Below are 19,838 nucleotides of genomic sequence, written 5' to 3' on the forward strand. Positions count from 1 at the left end.
CACATGCTTTCAGTGGGTTGGCAGACTTTGTGATAAGATGCAGAAAGAATAGCCATGCATATCCTGCAAAGCAGGAACCGAAGCAGTAATATGGTTGTGCTCAAATACATTATACTTGCATACTATACATAAAAAAATAATAATTTTAATACACATTAATATCATTGTTTACATCTGTTATATCATTTACAAGTAAAATTGAAAATGTATTGAAAAGTATTCAGATTTTTTTTTTTTAGCACTATGAATGTAATACAGATATCTGTGTCAAATATAGAAAATGGGTGCCTATAGATAGATAAAAACCTTGCTTATGTGGATGACCATGGGAAGAGTTCTATGCATTTAATAGTCTGTTTATTAACTGGAAGAATAACATCAGCCATGAGAATGATGTACTATTATGTGGAAATCAGTAGAATCGTTTTGGTGGTTTAATTTATGCCCATCTTTGTTTGGATTCTTACTTTAAACTACCCTTTTAGTGTGATATGCTAATAATGAAGGGACTTAAAGAAGACTTTTTTAAAGTCAGCAGCTACAAATACTGCAGCTGCTGACTTTTAATATATGTACACTTACCTGTCTTGGGCGCCTGCGATGTTTGCACCCGAAGTTGATCTGTCCCTTGGCTCTCGGGTAGAGGCGCCGCCATCTTTGGTAAGGGAATCAGGAAGTGAAGCCTTGTGGCTTCACTTCCTGGTTCTCTACTGCGTATGCGTGATCCCACTTTTCCCTGCTGTCTTCTGAGACCTGTGTGTCTCCCAGAAGACAGTGAGGGGATGGGATGGAGAAGGCGCCGGACATGGCATATGCCCGGAAGTGTGAGCAAATACTTGGATTACACAGGTATCTGCTCCCTCCTCCCCCCTGAAAGTTGCCGAATGTGACACCGAAGGAGGGGGGGGGGAGGATTCTGAAAAGCGGAAGTTCCATTTTTAGGTGGAACTCCGCTTTAATAATGGGAAAGTAGGCACTTTAACCTGGTAGGAGAAAGGATAGTTTGAGGCAATAGGACGATAATTTCTTGTGCATATGGCCCATTTGCTGTTTGAAATTACCTTTTGCGGTTTGAGAACTTGTACTGTAGGATTTGCTATGGTCAACATTGTTCAGAATAAATCTTGTCATTTTTATATTCAATAAAAGTGAGAGATAATTTGTTTTAAAAAAAAATGGAGATTAAAAAAATGGAGTTAAGCTGGCCAGCTGGGTCAGCTTTTCAAAGGGTTAATGGTTGTCTTCTGAGGATGGGGGGACCGTCATCAGGATACAATGATCAGCTCTGCCTGCTCTATCCAGCAGAGCTGATCGATCAGCATTTATCTGGTTGTACAGAAGTTGATCAGTAACTAATATCAGCTGGAATTTTAATCCCTGTATGGCCGGCTTTATTCCGTAGCATGTCAAACAAAAACCAAGAAAAACTTCCAGCTGAACTTACCAACTAGCCTGCAACAAACCAAATTGTCCCTGTCTTAACAGTTCACGTTAACAGGAGTTATGTTTACACACATTTACAAATACAGGCGTACGCTGCAGAGGCCCCGGCAAAGCACCCCAGTATTATCTGCAGTACTAACTACATTTGGAGAGCCTCCCTAGTAGGAGCACATACAGTATATTGTAATGGATAGATTGAGGGCAGGTTGGCCTGAAGCAGCCTGTGAGGTGTCCATATACCATTCAGATCAGTAAAAAAAAAAAAACATTTAATCAGTTGCCACTTTTCACCTAGCGTTTTAATGATTAATTAAACACTAGGGATGCACCAATGCTGCTTTTTTTTAAGATCGAGTACAAGTACCGATACTTTTTTCAAGTACTCACCGATGCCGATTACCGATGCATTTTTTTTAAAATATGCCATGTGACAGTGGCACTGATAGGTGGCACTGATGAGGCGTGAACTGTATCATTAGTCTTTTTATTTGATTTTTTTTTTTTAGAATTTTTAATTTTTTACAATTGTTTTATTATTTTTTACAATTTATATATTTTTTGTTATTTATTTTTACAATACTTTCTTTGGTGGGGTCGGAGGGGGGTAAGTGTCAGTGTTTTTTTTTTTTAATTATTATTATTATTATTATTATTATTATTTACAATTTTAACTTTTTTAAATATTTATTACAATTCTTTCTTTTTTTTTTTTTATCAGCCCTGTTTGGGGGGGTGGCCTTGGGTGTCTAACCCCTGACATCTCCCCTTTGAGACAAGAAAGGGGACTAAACACAGATTCCCCAGTCCCTTTCTCTGCAGCCTCAGCTGAAGATGAATGGACAGGGGACAGAGGCTCCTGTTCATTCATAAACTGGAGCATCATAACCACTGTTTACTCTGATCAGTTATGAATGGACAGAGTCAGTAATCACTGACTCTGTGCATTCAGAAAAGGAAGGCACCGATAAATGACCTATTTACCAACTCAATCCAACGCTCTCCAGCCTGACCAATCTGGGAGGGGGGGCACCTGAAGGAGAACACGGACGGGGACCCAGAAGAGGACGCGGGACAGTCAGGGGTGATCTGTGCGGTGGTGGGAGGAGTTGCAATCGCCAATCTCCCTTTGTGGATTTCAATAGAGCAGCTGAAAGCGGCAGGTGGGAAAGGAGAAGCAGCTGCTTTATTAAAAGCCACGCAGGGAGATAAGTGCTTGTAACTCCTCCTCCCCCCCCCCCGCCACACCGATTTTATCTTTGAGGCTTCCCAGGTATCTGATTAGGCATCGGACCGTTTGCATGAGTACAAGTACTTTTACAAATGCTTGGTATCGGCACCGATACTAGTATTGGTGCAACCCTATTAAACACCATTAAATGTGAATGTTGTAAGCCAGTAAAAAACAACCAGTGCTTTGCATTTTGCTTGCTCTAAACTCTGGTTGAAATTAGGATAAGCTAGAAGCACAAAGTCCTTATAAAGAGTGTTCTTGGTAAGTATGTTTATGTTTTTCCCTGCTGCTGCCTACCATGCTCTGCGGATAACCGTCTTGCTGGTATAATTGCAGCCAAATATCCTGGAAAGCTGCATAGGTGGAATGTGACTGTTATTATTCAATTTGCGAAGGCAGAAGGAACCATTGAGTAGTACTAAGGTATACCTTTTAATAACGCGCCACTTTCCTTTTATCCAATTCTTTTAAAGTTGGATCTTTTGGGTAACCCTGATTTACATAATGCTATTGCTGGAATTGGCCAGTAGGTTGCTTGGGAACTAAGCTATTGTGGTATGCAGGCAGGAAATGTGTTTATGCTGAATTTTAGAAAGTTCTTTTTGTAGCTGCTTTTGGGGAGGCTGCTGGATTGATCTGGAACAGGGGTCTCAAACTCAAATTACCTGAGGGCCACAAGACAAGTTTTCATATGCCATGGGGGGCCGCATGCAAACTTTCAAACTTCAAAAACAACAGTATTGGTGTCAGCGAACACATTATTAACCCCCAGCACTGGTGTCAGCGAGCGCATTATTACCACCAGCACTGGTGTAAGTCAGGGTTTGACAAATTTGCTTGGAATCTAGGAGCCAGCTAAAAAAGTTAGGAGCCAGAAAACGCACCCCGTCCCGACGAGCTTGTGCGCAGAAGCGAACACATACGCGAGCAGCGCCCGCATATGTAAACGGTGTTCAAACCACACATGTGAGGTATTGCCGCGATTGGTAGAGCGAGAGCAATAATTCTAGCACTAGACCTCCCCTGTAACTTAAAACATGCAACCTGTAGATTTTTTTAAACGTCGCCTATGAAGATTTTAAAGGGTAAAAACGTTTGTCGGCATTCCACGAGCGGACGCAATTTTGAAGCGTGACATGTTGGGTATGAATTTACTCGGCGTAACATTATCTTTCATAATATTAAAAAAAAAATGGGGATAACTTTACTGTTGTCTTATTTTTTAATTAAAAAAAGTGTAATTTTTTCCCAAAAAAGTGCGCTTGTAAGACCGCTGCGCAAATACGGTGTAACAGAAAGTATTGCAACGATCGCCATTTTATTCTCTAGGGTGTTAGGATAAAAAATATATATAATGTTTGGGGGTTCTAATTAGAGGGAAGAAGATGGCAGTGAAAAAATAGTGACATTAGTAAAATGACATTAGAACTGCTGTTTAACTTGTAATGCTTAACTTATAATTCCAACGGCCACCACCAGATGGCGCCAGCTCACATCTGGTGGAAATAACTTGTAATACCAACGGCTCACCACCAGATGGCGCCAGCTCACAAAAAAAATTAAAAAACATTTTTTTTCCTCTTTGCTCCCCACACTTCCGCCCTGCCTGCGGGCCATTTATAACTGGTCCGCGGGCCGGTGCTTTGAGACCACTGATCTGGAAGATCTGATGTTAAAATGCACTGCATCTTATGATGCCTTCAATCATACAAGATTATCTTATTTATTATTATTTTTTTTTTTTACTGCAGATTCACTTTTAGGTTGTGTTTGGATGCTCCTTAAAGGTACAATGGCATTACTGCTTTTAACCTCTAATGGTTTATATTTATTTTAACTTGTTTTATGGGTTGCAGGGTAACCTTCCCCCAGACTATAAAATTACGCTGATTGATGTGGGCCTAGTCATTGAATATCTCATGGGAGGAACCTATAGATGCACTTATACAAGAAAACGCTTTCGACTCATCTACAACAATCTTCTTGCGGGAAACCGGGTAGGTTGCAAATTGGGGTAACTTGGATAAAACTCATTCCTTACTACCTATTCTGGTTTCAACGGTGGTTGTTGCTGGAATTAATGGAATCACTTTTGCTGCCAGAGCTGTTTTTGCATGTGAAATAATAATTTTAGGCCTAAAGATTACTTTTTTTTATTTAGGGGACTTTTGTTGCCCTATGTGATACTGTTTTGTGACAGGTTCTCACTAATGTAACATCAAGGGTCTTTTTATCCCTTCATTGAAGCTAATGGAGTGAATATACTGGGGTTGCAGGGAAGCGATCGGACAATCGCCCAATTTCTTCCACCTGACAGCTGGCAGTTTGCTGTTGGCGGTCAGTTGGTCAGATTTTACACCCCTTGCTGTTGCCAATTGCCCCTGCTGCTGCTGACGTATGCCATGTGATGGTGGCAGTAAACTGGTTAAAACTTAGATTGCTTTGAAAATAATTTATACGTAATTATGGATCACGGCTACGTTTCTGGGGTGCCTGTGACCCATAGTACAAGTTTCTCGGTTAACGTCAGCTTTTACAAATTTATTTTTTCCAGCGTTCTGGGAGAAACACTTCAAGCAATACACCTCAAATGCGTAAAACGCATGATTCATTTGGAAACCGAGCAGATAAAAAGGAGAGGATGAGGCACAATCACTTTATCAAAACTGCACAGCCTTACAAACCAAAGGTAATGCAATTTAGCTGTTAAGATAAGGGAGTTTGCTTTTCTTTTTTTATTGTTCAGTGCTTTATTTTATTGTGTGTTAGGGATTGTAATCTAAACTATTACCTATTGATTCCTAAATATATTAAATCTTCCCACTAGACACGCTGGGCCTGCTCCTTCCACATATGGGGTCTTGCTCCTCCTGTTTCAGCAGGTGTAGCATTTTTAATGTGATGAAAACCATAAAGTTAAATCATGTAAAGCCTAAGATATCGTTTGAGGGGGTTGAGTCCAGAGGCAGACTGACATCTCATGGGGTCCCCAGGCAATAGGAGATCATGGAGCCCCCTGTGCCCCTGCCCACACTCAAGCCACACCCACACAAAGCCCCACCTACATATTGCACTGCCCACATTACATGTGTTTGTCACAGAATTTCTCTACACTATGTTCAAAATGAAATGTTTAATAATTTGCATTAAAAATGCAACAATTGTACATTACCATAATGTACCAAAAACTTACAGTTGCAATGCACAATCACAGAAGGATGGCCTCATGGGCAGCCTGACAACCAGAACTAGCCCGCAGATACTGGGGTGTCTATAAACCCCAACAATTTCTACACACCACTGCAACACAACCTTTTCCAAGTTGCCATCGTTGCTCAGGTAAAGGTGAAATTTGTTGATTCCAATCAGAGGGCATACTACCAATTAAAAGCAACCTGCAAGTATTGGGGTGCCCACAGTTGGATGATCTGATAAGGGAATAATCTGCTACATGCAATCAGGGGCCATCCTGCCAATCAGATGCAGCCTGCAGATACTGCAGTGCCCACAGACCCCTTCGACTGTTACAAGCCTCCTCCATTGAGATCTAATAGTGCACAGTTCCATAAAAAGTTGCAATGGTAAATCTGATGACCGCTGAACAAAAAGTTGCTTTGATCAAATAAGGGTGGCATCTGCTACTTGTAATCAGCAGGCGTCCTACCAATTGGAAGCAGCTTGCGGATATTGAGGTGTCCAACGACCCCTAAAACTGCTATACAATCCCACTGTGATCTCTAACCTCAGTAAAGCCTCTTCTTACACACGGGGTGTATATTCGACAAATGATCATCTGTTTTTTTTTTCATTTTTTTTTTTCATATTCTAGTCTCCTATTGAAGAGGTTACTTAAAGTGGAGTTCCACCCAAAAGTGGAGCTTCCGCTCATTTGTCTCCTCTCTCCCTCCAGTGCCACAATTTGCACCCTAAGGGGGGGAGACGTGTATCCTGTTCCCACTTCTGGGAGTCTGCGCCATGGCCCATGACATCACCGCGGGGCTCCCTCCTCCTCCCTCCGTCACCGGGCCAGTAGGAGAGAGGAGCGGGGCCCCGTGCATGCGCAGTATGGTTCTCGGCGTGAAGCTGTAAGGCTACACTGCCGGGTTCCCTTACCCGCAATGATGGGACAGCACCCAACAGCTGATGGAAACATGAGCTGTGGTGCTGACATCACTGGACTCCTGGACAGGTAAGTGTACTATTATTAAAAGCCAGCAGTATGTGTAGCTGCTGGCTTTTCATTCATTTTTTTTTTTTTGAGCGGACCTCCGCTTTAACTTACAGAAATTCTTGTACGTCGAATACAACTTCAGAATGTAATGTGTTGTATTGTAATGTATTCCTTTGTTTGCAAGCATGCGTGGTCTTGGTCATCTGTGGTTTTTTTTTTTTTTTTCGGACGACTACTGTACTGATTAAACAAAATCATCCATTCTGGTATCGCACAAGAAAATTTTCATGCTTGTCTCTTTGGATAATTTTGCATGAACGGTCGTGATATAATGGTCTCCCCTACAGCCTGAGCCAGGGGCAGAGCTGCTGAGGGAGAGAGGCACTGAGAGACATCAAGTGTACACTGTACCATCAATCAGAAAAGCCTGGCCATAAGCCCACAACAGTAATTAGTGTTAAAATGCTAATTGCCATTTTAAAGGGAGAGCTGCCTGGGGAATCCGACTGCTTCTGTACACATTGAGAAGGGCAGAACAGACTCTGCAGGAAAAGAGGTGGACATGAACCAGCCGCACTGCTCTTCCTGTATGCAGCTGCTGGCTGGCTTTTATGTGTGGCTATCGCATGCCTTCCAAAGTGCTGCTGTGTGCCACCGGGTTGCTGACCCCTTCAATAAAGGTACCCGGACAGAGCCTCTCATGGGCCCTCCAGAAGTGCCCAAGTGGTCAGTCCACCCCTGGTTGAGTCCTAAAGTTGGGTGACTATTGGCTAATCTTCAGCTATTAAAAAGGACCCTGTTGGTGTTTTTACCTCATGCTGTATGTTTTCTTGCAGGATGCCTCCATAGATGACATGAAGAAGAAAAGGGTTAAAGATGAGATTGTGGATATTGATGATCCAGAAATGAAACGCTTTCCTTACCCATTTAATGAGCTGTTGGTTTGGGCAATCCTAATGAAGAGACAGAAAATGGCCCTATTTTTCTGGCAGCATGGGGAGGAGTCCATGGCAAAAGCTCTTGTAGCATGCAAAATGTGCCGCTCCATGGCCTATGAAGCAAAGCAGAGTGACGTTGTGGATGACACCTCGGAGGAAATGAAGGAGCATTCAAGGTATTCTAAACCATAATTGTTCAAGTTGTTTTATATTTTGCAGTCTTATGTTAAGGCGACACTAAAGTCTCTTCTACAATAGAAACAACATACCTGCTTGCTTGTGTTGTTCATATGTCTGAGGTTTACAGCCGCTTGAATACTTTGATGGGACAATTTCATATACAATTTTTTGCTTATTGTAGTGAATTTGGACAACTGGCGGTTGACCTGCTGGATCAAGCCTTCAAACAGGATGAAACAATGGCAATGAAGCTCCTCACTTATGAGCTTAAAAACTGGAGCAATTCCACCTGCCTGAAACTAGCTGTATCATCAAGGCTCCGCAATTTTGTGTCCCACACTTGTACCCAAATGCTGCTGTCAGATATGTGGATGGGAAGGTTAAACATGAGGAAGAATTCCTGGTATAAGGTACTTTATGCAACCTTATCAAATGTTTCTTCAGTAAACAGATTAAATGTTGTGCTAGATAATTTTAACATTTGTCTTTTATAATTAAAAGTAGACCTATATTAAGTATTATATAGTCAATTCTGTAGTATTTACCACGTTCATATTTTTTATTATTCTTATAATATGACTAGGTGAAGCATGTTCCCAGTGAAAGTATTTCAGATATACAAATGGGTTTGTATATCTGGAAATCGTTTAATCTGAATGATCTGTTCTTTAAAAAAACGAAATAAAAATAACATTCCAAAGAAATACCCACTGCCATACATTTTAGCTCAGTATTAAATTACCTTTGCCAGCAAGTAACCTTTTTCATTAAATAAAGCTTCTTGTATAAACTACTTTTAACTTTTTCCATTTTTGTGTTCAAGGTTATTTTGAGTATTTTGGTTCCCCCTACAATTCTAATGCTTGAATATAAAACCAAGGCAGAAATGTCCCACATCCCACAGTCTCAAGATGCCCACCAAATGGCAATGGATGACAGCGAGAATAACTTCAATCAAGTGCCAGAGAACATTGCCATGGTAAGTTAAGAAAGCAACTATTTATTTTTTTATGGATAAAGGTTGGAGTACAGGAAAGTAATCTGAAATGTGTAATATGGTAAACGCACTTCCCTGTTCGGCATAAATTCTTATGTTCTTTAACCAGATAACGACCGCCGCATGTATATGTACGTCCACAGAATGGCACGTACAGGCAGATGGGCGTACATGTACGTCCCTGCCTTTCCGCGGGTCGGGGGTCCGATCGGGACCCCCGCCGACCCCCCCACCGCATGCTGCGGTCGGAAATCGTCTGGGAGCGATCCGGGATGAGGGGGCAGCTATTCGTTTCTAGCCGCCCCCTCGCGATCGCTCCCCGGAGCTGAAGAACGGGGAGAGCCGTATGTAAACACGGCTTCCCCGTGCTTCACTGTGGCGGCTGCATCGATCGTGTGATTCCTTTTATAGGGAGACACAATCGATGACGTCAGACCTACAGCCACACCCCCCTACAGTTGTAAACACACACTAGGTGAAACATAACTCCTTCAGCGCCCCCTGTGGTTAACTCCCAAACTGCAACTGTCATTTTCACAATAAACAATGCAATTTAAATGCATTTTTTGCTGTGAAAATGACAATGGTCCCAAAAATGTGTCAAAATTGTCCGAAGTGTCCGCCATAATGTCGCAGTCAGGAAAAAAATTGCTGATCGCCGCCATTAGTAGTAAAAAAAATTTTTTTTATAAAAATGCAATAAAACTATCCCCTATTTTGTAAACGCTATAAACTTTGCGCAAACCAACCGATAAACGCTTATTGCGATTTTTTTTTTTTTACCAAAAATATGTAGAAGAATACGAATCGGCCTAAACTGAGGAATTTTTTTTTTTATATATATTTTTGTGGGATATTTATTATAGAAAAAAGTTAAAAATATAGAATTTTTTTCAAAACTGTCGCTCTATTTTTGTTTATAGCGCAAAAAATAAAAACCGCAGAGGTGATTAAATACCACCAAAAGAAAGCTCTATTTGTGGGAAAAAAAGGATGTCAATTTTGTTTGGGAGCCACGTCGCACGACCGCGCAATTGTCTGTTAAAGCGACGCAGTGCCGAATCGCACAACCTGGCCTGGGTATTTAGCTGCATTTTGGTCCGGGGCTTAAGTGGTTAATTAAAAAAGTTTTTCTGGTTTATACACGTCTCTTTCTTCACCTTCTTAATCATTCCTTGATTTTCTTCCTTGGTGCCCCTCTGCACGTTCAAAAACATGCTAATGAACTTGCGTAATCAAACCTTTTATTATATATTTTATTTCTAAATTGTACATTAAGGGACACAGGTACATTGCCTTATGCTGCTGCCTACAGGAGATAGTATAACCCCTCCCACTCCCATCATGCCTCAGTTTTTTTTTTACTAGTGTCCTTGGAGACTGAAAACCTTTCTTTACTTTTTATCAAAATTATTTTTCTTTTAAGTTTCTTCAGTTGCTGCAGAGCCAGAAGCATCAGTTGATCCTTGGCATTGCCAAATAATTGATACATGGATTCTATTGAGAGGAAGAAGCAGAGCCAGCCTATAATTTGTTCTTCAATGCGGGGCTCTGCTGAAGGCACTTGCCTAGACACCTGGTGTAATGTATGATTCTGCCTCCGAGGTGCCTTACAGGTTCAGGGCCATGGTGCACTTGTCTACTGGAACCCTCTATCTGAAGGCTCTTTAGGGAGGGTGCCTACAAGAGGGACAAATACTAGTGAAAGTGGCATGTTCCCTCACTACTGCTTCTCAATCCTCAGCATGCCTGTGGGGGAACTACATGGCCTCTGATAACCTAAGCTGTGGTGAGTTTGGGCTTTGGTCCTTGTGTCTGGTGAGACTAAAGATGTTCCCCCAAGGGGTTAACCTGTGGGGCTCCCAAACTATTGGCCACACAGCTACCAGTGGAAAGGAAAACCTACACCATATTTGGCTCTCTAGTGGCTCCCTACTGCAGCTGGCAATGCTCTTTGGCCCTACTACTCCTGAGCGAGTCTCCTCCTGGGGTTCCCACTGTGCATATGCCTGTGATTTTCTGATGCTGGTGCAATCCTCATTGTCCTCCCACTATCTCCGCTTCCTATGCACGACCTCCACCATCCTCTGCATATTTGCCCAGGTTCCCTGCCTCTCTGTTGTGGTTACAATCAATATTTGCCCTTCCTGCTTATGCATCAGCTTAATTGCCGCTTGTGGGCAATTCCTTAATTATACAGTAACTCACAAAAGTGAGTACACCCCTCACATTTTTAAGTCAACGCATGCTTGGAAGCATTAATCTTCGGTTTTTTTCAGCACGTCGTTGTGTTTTACGTCACCGCGTTCTGACACAATCGTTTTTTTAACCGATGGTGTGTAGGCACGACTGACCCTCAGTCAGCTTCATCGGTTAACCGATGAAAACGGTCCATCAGACCGTTTTAATCGGATGGACCGATCGTGTGTACAGGGCTTTAGAGTATATTTTCAGGATAAATCTTCATCCTATTATCCTGATAAGAATATTTGAGTTCTGAGGTCTTTTTATCCAATTCTTCCAATACATCCAGACAATCTGGGATGATCCAGCCCTTGGCCACCATTTTATAGGACCCTCTACTTGCTGCTCTAAATTGCTAGGTTGCTCTCTCATTAGGATCCCAAGACAAGGTCCCGAAGAAGCTTGATAAGTAAAACGCATTGACTTTGTGGATCTTTAAATAAGGAGATCTGTAAATTATACATATTATGAAGTAACTTTGGAAGATGTATACCAAATATTTTGGGAATTTATATTACGTTTTAAATGTTAGAATAAAATTGAATAGAAAGTTTTTATATAAACACTCCCATACCTTGTACCAGTAAAGTCTGTTTCTTTTATTTTTGTGTATAATAGGATGCGGTACATTATATGGCAGCATGCTACATGATAACTAAAGAAATGTGTAAAAAAAAAAAAAAAATTAGCAACGTGTGTACTGGGGCCTATTATAGCTGAAGTGCAAAAGGGGTGATAGATGATGCTTTCCTTATACCTTCACTCCTGATGGCAGAATGATGCAGCAATGAAAAATATGCTGCAATAAGAGTCCTTTCACACTGAAAGCGCCAGCTGTTCGTGCTAAAATGGCACCCGTAGCGACGTTTTAGTGCTGTTTAAGCCAAAAAAGGGTGTTGTGCTTCCAAACTGCTTTTCAGGCGCTTCGGAAGCAATGTCCATTCATTCAGGGGCATATGCTGCTTGCAGAACGTCCGGCAAGCGCCTGAAAACTGCCTCAGTGTGAAAGGGGGTCGAACTGCACAGTAGGAAATCAGATGTGAATTCACATAAAGCTGAATCCTCCAGAAGGGAGCTTGTGCAAGGCAAATAAACACGTTTTGGTTTAAGGCTGGTACACATAGGCCAAATATCGTCCGGTTCAACGGAAACCTGTCGCTGTTTGGCCCATGTGTACTGCAGACTGTCTGACAGAAGCTGGTCTTATTGCCAGCTTTTATTGAACGGGCATGCTGGAAAACCAGCATTTGATATGTCAGTGTTGATCAGTGTATTCTGGTGGGAAGGGGGATGGGGGGGGGGGTATTGTGGTGACAGTAGTCCCCCTGTCTGAATACAATAGATCAGCAAGGAAGATCACTGCACTAACATTGCTTAGTACAGCAACTGCTCAGTTTTTTTTTTTCCCCCCTACAGCCCGCTGGGTTGAAAGAAAAAAAAAAAACCCCTCCCCGTGTGTACCTAGTATTAGGGTGCATTCACACTTGCGAATGCATCTGCACTCCAATTAGATGCAAGAACCTTAGTGTGTGGGGGTTCATGCATTTTGCTTGGGGGGAGGGCAGCCTCATTGAAAGCAGTGGAAGACTGCTGGCTCCGACAACTAAACACGGGCACTCGCATGAACTCTCTCATGCAGCGATCACATGCAAGATGCCGCTACATATAGGGGCATTAAAGTGGAATAGGTTAAAAAAAATTACTATAATACTTTGAGTTTATGAATATTGAGATATACTGCAGGCAGCGCTGAAATCATGCACATTCGCTTATTTTCTTTGTTTTATATGTTTTAGAATGTATTTAGGGAAGTCAATGTTTTTGACAATTGCGAAGTTAAGCATGAGATCGAGATTCAGACAAAAACTCGAAGACTTCCTCTTGCTCAGAAGTTCTATGCGTTCTATCATGCCCCAATTGTGAAGTTTTGGTTTAACACGGTAAGCATTGATAACTTAATTCGTTTTTTATTTTTGAGTGATTATTAGTTTGGTGGTTACGAATGTCCTGCAGTGGTGTTACTTGAAATTTGCTTATTAATGGGGGTACACATTACCGGTATGGTAGATGACCTGCCCTTAGTAGGTTGGACACCAAGAAGATCTAAGATGCATTTACACGGGTGTTAAGCCATGCTGGAAATCCCAGCAGCAAGAATCTACAGTGCAATGATAGGCTGTTGGAAGCTGCAGCTATTCGTGCACAGCCAGCGATTACCTGCAGTGATGGATGCACTTTGTATGCTACACACCTGTGCAAATGCAGCCCTTGTCCTCCACTGTGTGGTGCTCCCATGAACAAGGAAATACAAGTCTCTGCTTTTTTTGTTACTTTTCCAGACTGGTTTAGGCTTGACTGCTATCGGACACATAGGGAAATTCTTACCTCCGATCTGTTCTGAATATGCAATGCGCTTTACCACCCATTGTGTAAAAAGTGCTTTTAGTAATACCGGGCAGATGTACTATTACTATAAGATTATTTGTTAAACTACAAATGCAACATGAGATCCCTGGGACTATGAAGGTGGTCTCCCTGTACACAAAAAAAACATTTGAATAGTTTACTAACCTTACCTTTTTCTGATGCTTACCAAATTTGGTTTTGGCACCCGTGTTAATTACGTCGACTAACTTAATACCACTTTAGTCGACTATAAAATACGACTAAAACAATTGAGAGTACACACGATCACTTTTTGTGATGAAAAAAAATGAAATTTCCCCAACTTCATCATTAAAAATGATGTTGCCCACACACCATCGTTTTTGAAAAATGATGAACAAAGCGACGGCACTCTAAAGGGGAAGTTCTATTCGCCTTGAGGCTGCTTTTAGCTGGTTACTTGTTAGTAAAAGACGATTCGCGCTTTTTTGTCTGTTACAGCGTGATGAATGTGCTTACTCCATTATGAATGGTAGTTTTACCTCCCGTCTCATAACTCGCTTCTGGGCATGTGCGGGTTTAAAACGTCGTTTTTGCCCACACACGATCATTTTTTACGACACAAAAAATGCCATAAAAAATTTAAGCATGTTCGAATTTTTTTTTGGTCGTTTTTCAGAAGACAACAAATGATGTTTAGCCCACACACAATCATTTTAAATGCGTTTTTAAAAATTACATTTTTTTTCATCACAAAAATTGATCGTGTGTACAGGGCATAAGACTAAAACTAAATTGAAATTTGATGTCAAAATGAACACTGGTCTGTAGGGCATGTTCATACCTCAATAACATAAATAATAACATATTTTTATTATATAAATGCTTAAATAATGCATTACAATTTAACTACACCCATTAGATTTTTAGATGATTAAAATGTGTTTTAGTCGACTAAAATGTCCTGGAGATTTAGTCATCTAAATACGACTAAAACAGTTGCAGAAGACTAAAATGGGACTAAAACGCCATTTTAGTCCTAAGACTAAAACCAAATCGAAATTTGCTGCCAAAATTAGCACTGTTTGGCACTGAATGTATATAGTGGGTGAGGTTACTGTAATATGATTGGCTTCCATTAGTGCTATTAGGAGATTTAAGCCTTATTGTGTTCTTTTGTCATGTTAACACTAACTGTTTAAGCCCCAAAGAAGAGGGAGACTTTTTGTCCCAAAATACATTGGCTGTATCTGCTGATCTTAACCAAAAAAATTTTCAAAGTCCCTTTTAAGTGAACTTTTATACCAGGTGCTGCCCTGTACACGTCCAAGACGTCTTCTATTGTCGAAACACAGTAAATTGATTATACTATGCTTCCCTAAATCGGACCAAAGCCAATGCCTGTCATTCTTTTAGAGATGGTTGGTATGCTCTTATATCTGAGCTGTAAGAGGAGGCTTGCAATGAAGTGCTGACTTTATATTTGGACACGATTACATCCTCCAAAAGTAAACTGATACCAGTGAGATCTACACCAAATAATCCAATCTGCCATAAGTGTCGGAAAACTGAGGGGACCTTCTTCCCTAAGGTTTTTGAAGTGCGGCAAGGTTGTGCCTTTTTTGTTGAAAGTTACATATTGTATTGCAGATAACCTTAGACTTCCACATGTATGCAACCCATTAGAATGCTTATTGGAGATTGCTTTATTTTTGTGCAAAAAAACAATTACAATTTATTTACACAGACTAAAAGACTGGAAAATAACAAATTGAAAGAGAAGTATGGGAATTAAGAAAAAAATAAAACACACATGCCTAGGTGACTACAGCATTGGTCCCTCGCCACTTCTAATGCCGCGTACACACGGTCGTTTTTTGTGATGAAATAAAACAACGTTTTTTTATCATGAAACAAAACAACGTTTTTCAAACTTCATTTTAAAAAACGATGTTCCATTCAAGCTCGCGTCATAACTTGCTTCTGAGCAAGCGCGGGTTTAAAAACGTTGTTTTAAACGTCGTTTTATCCACACACTATCATTTTAAATGACACAAAAAACAACGTTTTGAAAAACGACATAAAAAATTGAAGCATGTTCGATTTTTTTTTTTACGTTTTTCAGAAGACATAAAACAAAGTTTTCCCCCCCACACGGTCATTTTAAATGACGTTTTTAAAAATGTCGTTTTTTTTCCATCACAAAATACACATGGTCAGTTTTCGGCATGAAAAAAATGTCATTTTTAAAAACGTCATTTAAAATGATCGTGTGTGGGCTTCACATCGTTTTCCGTCTTCTGAAAAACGACAAAAAAAAAAATTCCAACATGCTTCAATTTTTTATGTCATTTTTGAAAATGACGTTTTTTGTGTTGTAAAAAATGATCGTGTGTGGGTAAAACAACGTTTTAAACCCGCGCATGCCCAGAAGCAAGTTATGAGACGAGGGCGCTCGTTCAGGTAAAACTACCATTCATAATGGAGTAAGCACATTCATCACGCTGTAACAGACTAAAAAGCGTGAATCGTCTTTTACTAACAAGTAACCAGCTAAAAGCAGCCCAAAGGCGAATAGAACTTCCCCTTTAGAGTGCCGTCGTACGTGTTGTACGTCACCGCTCTTAGTTCGTCATTTTTTCAAAAACGATGGTGTGTGGGCAACGTCGCTAGTTTTTTATGATAAAGTTGGAAAAATTTAGTTTTGTTTCATGATGAAAAATGTCATTTTCTTTCATGACAAAAAGTGATCGTGTGTACGGGGCATATGAAGCGAGTAATCACATGACCACTGATCACTCAGTCTTCAATGACTTTCAGTCACCGACTCTCTGCTCCAGCGCACTCACTGCCATGCTGGGCTGCCTGTAGCAGTGGCTGTCGCAGCAGTTAAATTGATAAAGAAATATCCACGGTACGATGCACACAATAACTGGATTGTTACACTAATGATGCACAGTGATGGATACTGGATATGTTACTGTAAAATGGTGATCCATATAACAATCATATGTACAAGTGAATGGGCTGCCCTATGCTTGACACGTGTGAATAGCACCTTAAAGAGGAAGTAAACCCCCTTTTTTTTTTTTAAAAAAGGCAAAAAACACAATGAGCTAGTATGCATAGCATACTAGCTCATTATGAAGTACTTAACTGAAATTGAAGCCCCCCGCAGCGGTGCTCGGTCACCTCCTCCGTCTGCTCCATCTCTCCACGAGTGATTTCCGCATATAGTGGCTCCGTCGTCGGAGCTGCGATGACGTCATTCCCGTGCATGCGCGCTGGTGCCTCCACTAACGGCATGATTGCCGTTAGTACCGGCACGCTCAGTGCTCCTGCGCGCAGTTGTCGTCTACGGCGCATGCGCCATAGACATCAATGCCTTTCTTTTGCAAATATCTCCTTAACCGTGTAGGTTTAGGAGATATTTCTTGCACCTACAGGTAAGCCTTAATCTAGGCTTACCTGTAGGTTAAAGTGGTCTGTAAGGGTTTACAACCACTTTAGGAATCGCTAACAGGAACCCACGTTCTTGCTAAACGGTATGTGAACAAGGCCTGAAACACAAATAAAGAAAATAAGAAAAAAAATAAATGAAAAATGACTAAGGAGCTGAAGGGGTTAAATAGGACGGAGCAGGTTTAATCAAGTGTTAAAAAAAATGCAAATAGAAACAAAAAAAATGTAAGGTTGCTTTATCTGATCTTCAAATGGGGGGGACATGGCATGCACCAGTTCTGCAAGATGTTAACAATAGAAAAGGCAGGATACGTACCCCAACAATGCTGGCTCTCAGTAAACACAAATGGGAAAGGATTTTATGGCAAGTACAAGGATTCCCTCATTTGTTGCCAAAACAATGAATAGTTGTGTATTATTTTTTCTTTATTATATTGACTTTCTTATCCTGATATTGGTTAAATATATATATTTTTTTCTTCTTACAGTTGTTCTATCTGGCATTTCTCATGCTTTTCACATTTGTTGTTTTGGTGAAGATGGGACACTTGCCTTCTCCTCAGGAGTGGCTTGTTATTGCTTACATTTTTACATATGCAATTGAAAAGATACGAGAGGTTAGTGCGCTTCACTTTTTAAGCTGTGCTTGTGGTTTTGCTTAGTTTTAACAAAGTATAGAATGTTTTAACCAAATTCAGTTTTGAAAGCCTCCCATTGTATTCTTCTTTTTTTTTTTTCTTACTGCCTGCATAATTATTTAGTGTAGCATATTTTTCCTATCAGTGATTATCAAAAGTTCTCTCCCTCTATTGTACTGTGAAAGTTTTTATTACAGAGCTTGAACAAGATATTGTAGCAGCATCTAAGACAGGGTTTCTGAACTACGTTTCAGCGCAATCTACTCATTAATCACATGCAGCGAACAGGTAGATTGCATCCCCACTGCTGACACTCTATGGCCTCGTACACACGACGTGTGTACATTTTTCGACGAAACTGTCGAGGAACTCGTTGAGCCAAAAAGAGAGCATGTTCTCTTTTTCCTTGACGGGAATGGAGAAAATTGGCTCGCTGAGTTCCTCGACAGCCTCACAAGAAACTCGACGAGCAAAACGATGTGTTTCGCCCGTCGAGTTCCTCGGCCGTGTGTACGAGGCGTCACTTTCAGCATGCAGAGTGGTGCAGGCAAGCAAGGAGTGTCTGTTATTCCCTGCTGTCCATCCCAGGTGCTTTAATGTGACATCACATTGGATGGACGAGAGGGGAGAACCATCAGGAAACAAAGCGCCAGAACCAGGACTGTTAAAGCCTCTTCCACATAGAAATGCTGGCATGTCAATGTGAATCGGCTTTGCGGTTGTACTCTATAAAAAAAATAGGGAAATGCATTCAGTAAGAATCCAACACGTTTTTGCTGTTTAGGGCCCTAATCATGGCTAACATTTAAACGTATAGCACATCTTGTATAGTCCTTAAAATCGCTTGTGTACAAAAAGGGGCAGGGGAAAAGAGTAGACCATTATCCAATCAAAACCCAAATTCCACCAATTTGGTGCATATTAAAAATGGTAACAAGTTGTATATTACCCACAGAGCATAAAATATAGCAGGGTAAACAAAAAGAATGCTGTGTAAATACATATACAGTGCCTTGAAAAAGTGATCATACCCCTTGAATTTCTCCACATTTTGTCATGTTACAACCAAAAACGTAATTGTATTTTATTGGGATTTTATGTGATAGACCAACACAAAGTGGCACATAATTGTGAAGTGGAAGAAAAATGATGGTTTTATTTTATTTTACAAATATGTGAAAAGTCAATACTTATGTAGAACCACCTTTTACTGCAATTATCTCACGGTCACAGTGTGACACAACTGCAAACCTACCATGACATGGCCGTCCACCTAAACTGACAGGCCCGGGCAAGGAGAGCATTAATCAGAGAAGCAGCCAAGTGGCCCATGGCAACTCTGGAGGAGCTGCAGAGATCCACAGCTCAGGTGGGAGAATCTGTCCACAGTACAACTATTAGTCGTGTACTCCAGGTGGGGGACACAGCAAACATGTGGAAGAAGGTTCTCTGGTCGGATGGGCACAAAATTGAACTTTTTGGCCTAAAAGCAAAACGCGTGATGGAAAGCGAACACTGCACATCACCCTGAACAGAACACACCATCGCCACAGTGAAAAATGGTGGTGGCAGCATCATGTTGTGGGAATGCTTTTTTTCACCAGGGACATGGAAGCTGGTCAGAGTTAATGGGAAGTTGGATTGAACCAAATACAGTGCAATCTCATAAAAACCTGTTATGCCGCATACACACGATCGGAAAAGGTCTGACGGAATCTTTTCATCTGATATTCCGATCGTGTGTGTGTGTGTGTGTCACATCATAGTTTTTCATTCTGAGATTCTGACGGACTTAGAAAGAGAACATGTTCTCTTTTTTTTCGGACGGAAAAAATTATATTGGAAATTCCGTTCGTCTGTTTGGAACAAAAAAACATTCATGCTCAGAAGCAAGTCCACGCATGCTCGGAAGCATTGAACTTAATTTTTCTCGGCTCGTCGTAGTGTTGTACGTCACTGCGTTTTGTCGGTCGGAATTTGTTGTGGACAGTGTGTATGCAAGACAGCTTGAACGGAATTCCATATGAAAAATCCATCCTGAGTTTATCCCAACAGAAAATCCGATCGTGTGTACATGGCATAAGAGTCTGCAGAAGACTTTAGACTGGGGCGGAGGTTCACCTTCCAGCAGGACAACGACTATAAACAT

The 19,838-nt window shown here is 41.0% G+C and overlaps 1 protein-coding gene across 4 annotated transcripts in view; it reads left to right on the plus strand.

The window, feature by feature from the left end:
* TRPM7 (transient receptor potential cation channel subfamily M member 7) overlaps positions 1 to 19,838 on the plus strand; it is a 190,026-nt gene that overhangs the window by 93,785 nt on the left and 76,403 nt on the right. For all 4 annotated transcript variants that reach the window (XR_005747851.1, XM_040342596.1, XM_040342595.1 and 1 more), the window contains 7 exons: positions 4,531 to 4,671; positions 5,229 to 5,363; positions 7,682 to 7,959; positions 8,145 to 8,373; positions 8,787 to 8,942; positions 13,001 to 13,144; positions 17,540 to 17,668. Coding sequence is in view for 3 of the 4 variants with exons in the window: in XM_040342596.1 (XP_040198530.1) it covers positions 4,531 to 4,671; positions 5,229 to 5,363; positions 7,682 to 7,959; positions 8,145 to 8,373; positions 8,787 to 8,942; positions 13,001 to 13,144; positions 17,540 to 17,668 (1,212 nt within the window). In the remaining variant the exon portion in view is untranslated. The remainder of the gene's footprint in view (positions 1 to 4,530; positions 4,672 to 5,228; positions 5,364 to 7,681; positions 7,960 to 8,144; positions 8,374 to 8,786; positions 8,943 to 13,000; positions 13,145 to 17,539; positions 17,669 to 19,838) is intronic.

The sequence above is a fragment of the Rana temporaria genome, chromosome 3 (genome assembly GCF_905171775.1).
Source record: "Rana temporaria chromosome 3, aRanTem1.1, whole genome shotgun sequence".
Lineage (NCBI taxonomy): Eukaryota > Metazoa > Chordata > Amphibia > Anura > Ranidae > Rana > Rana temporaria.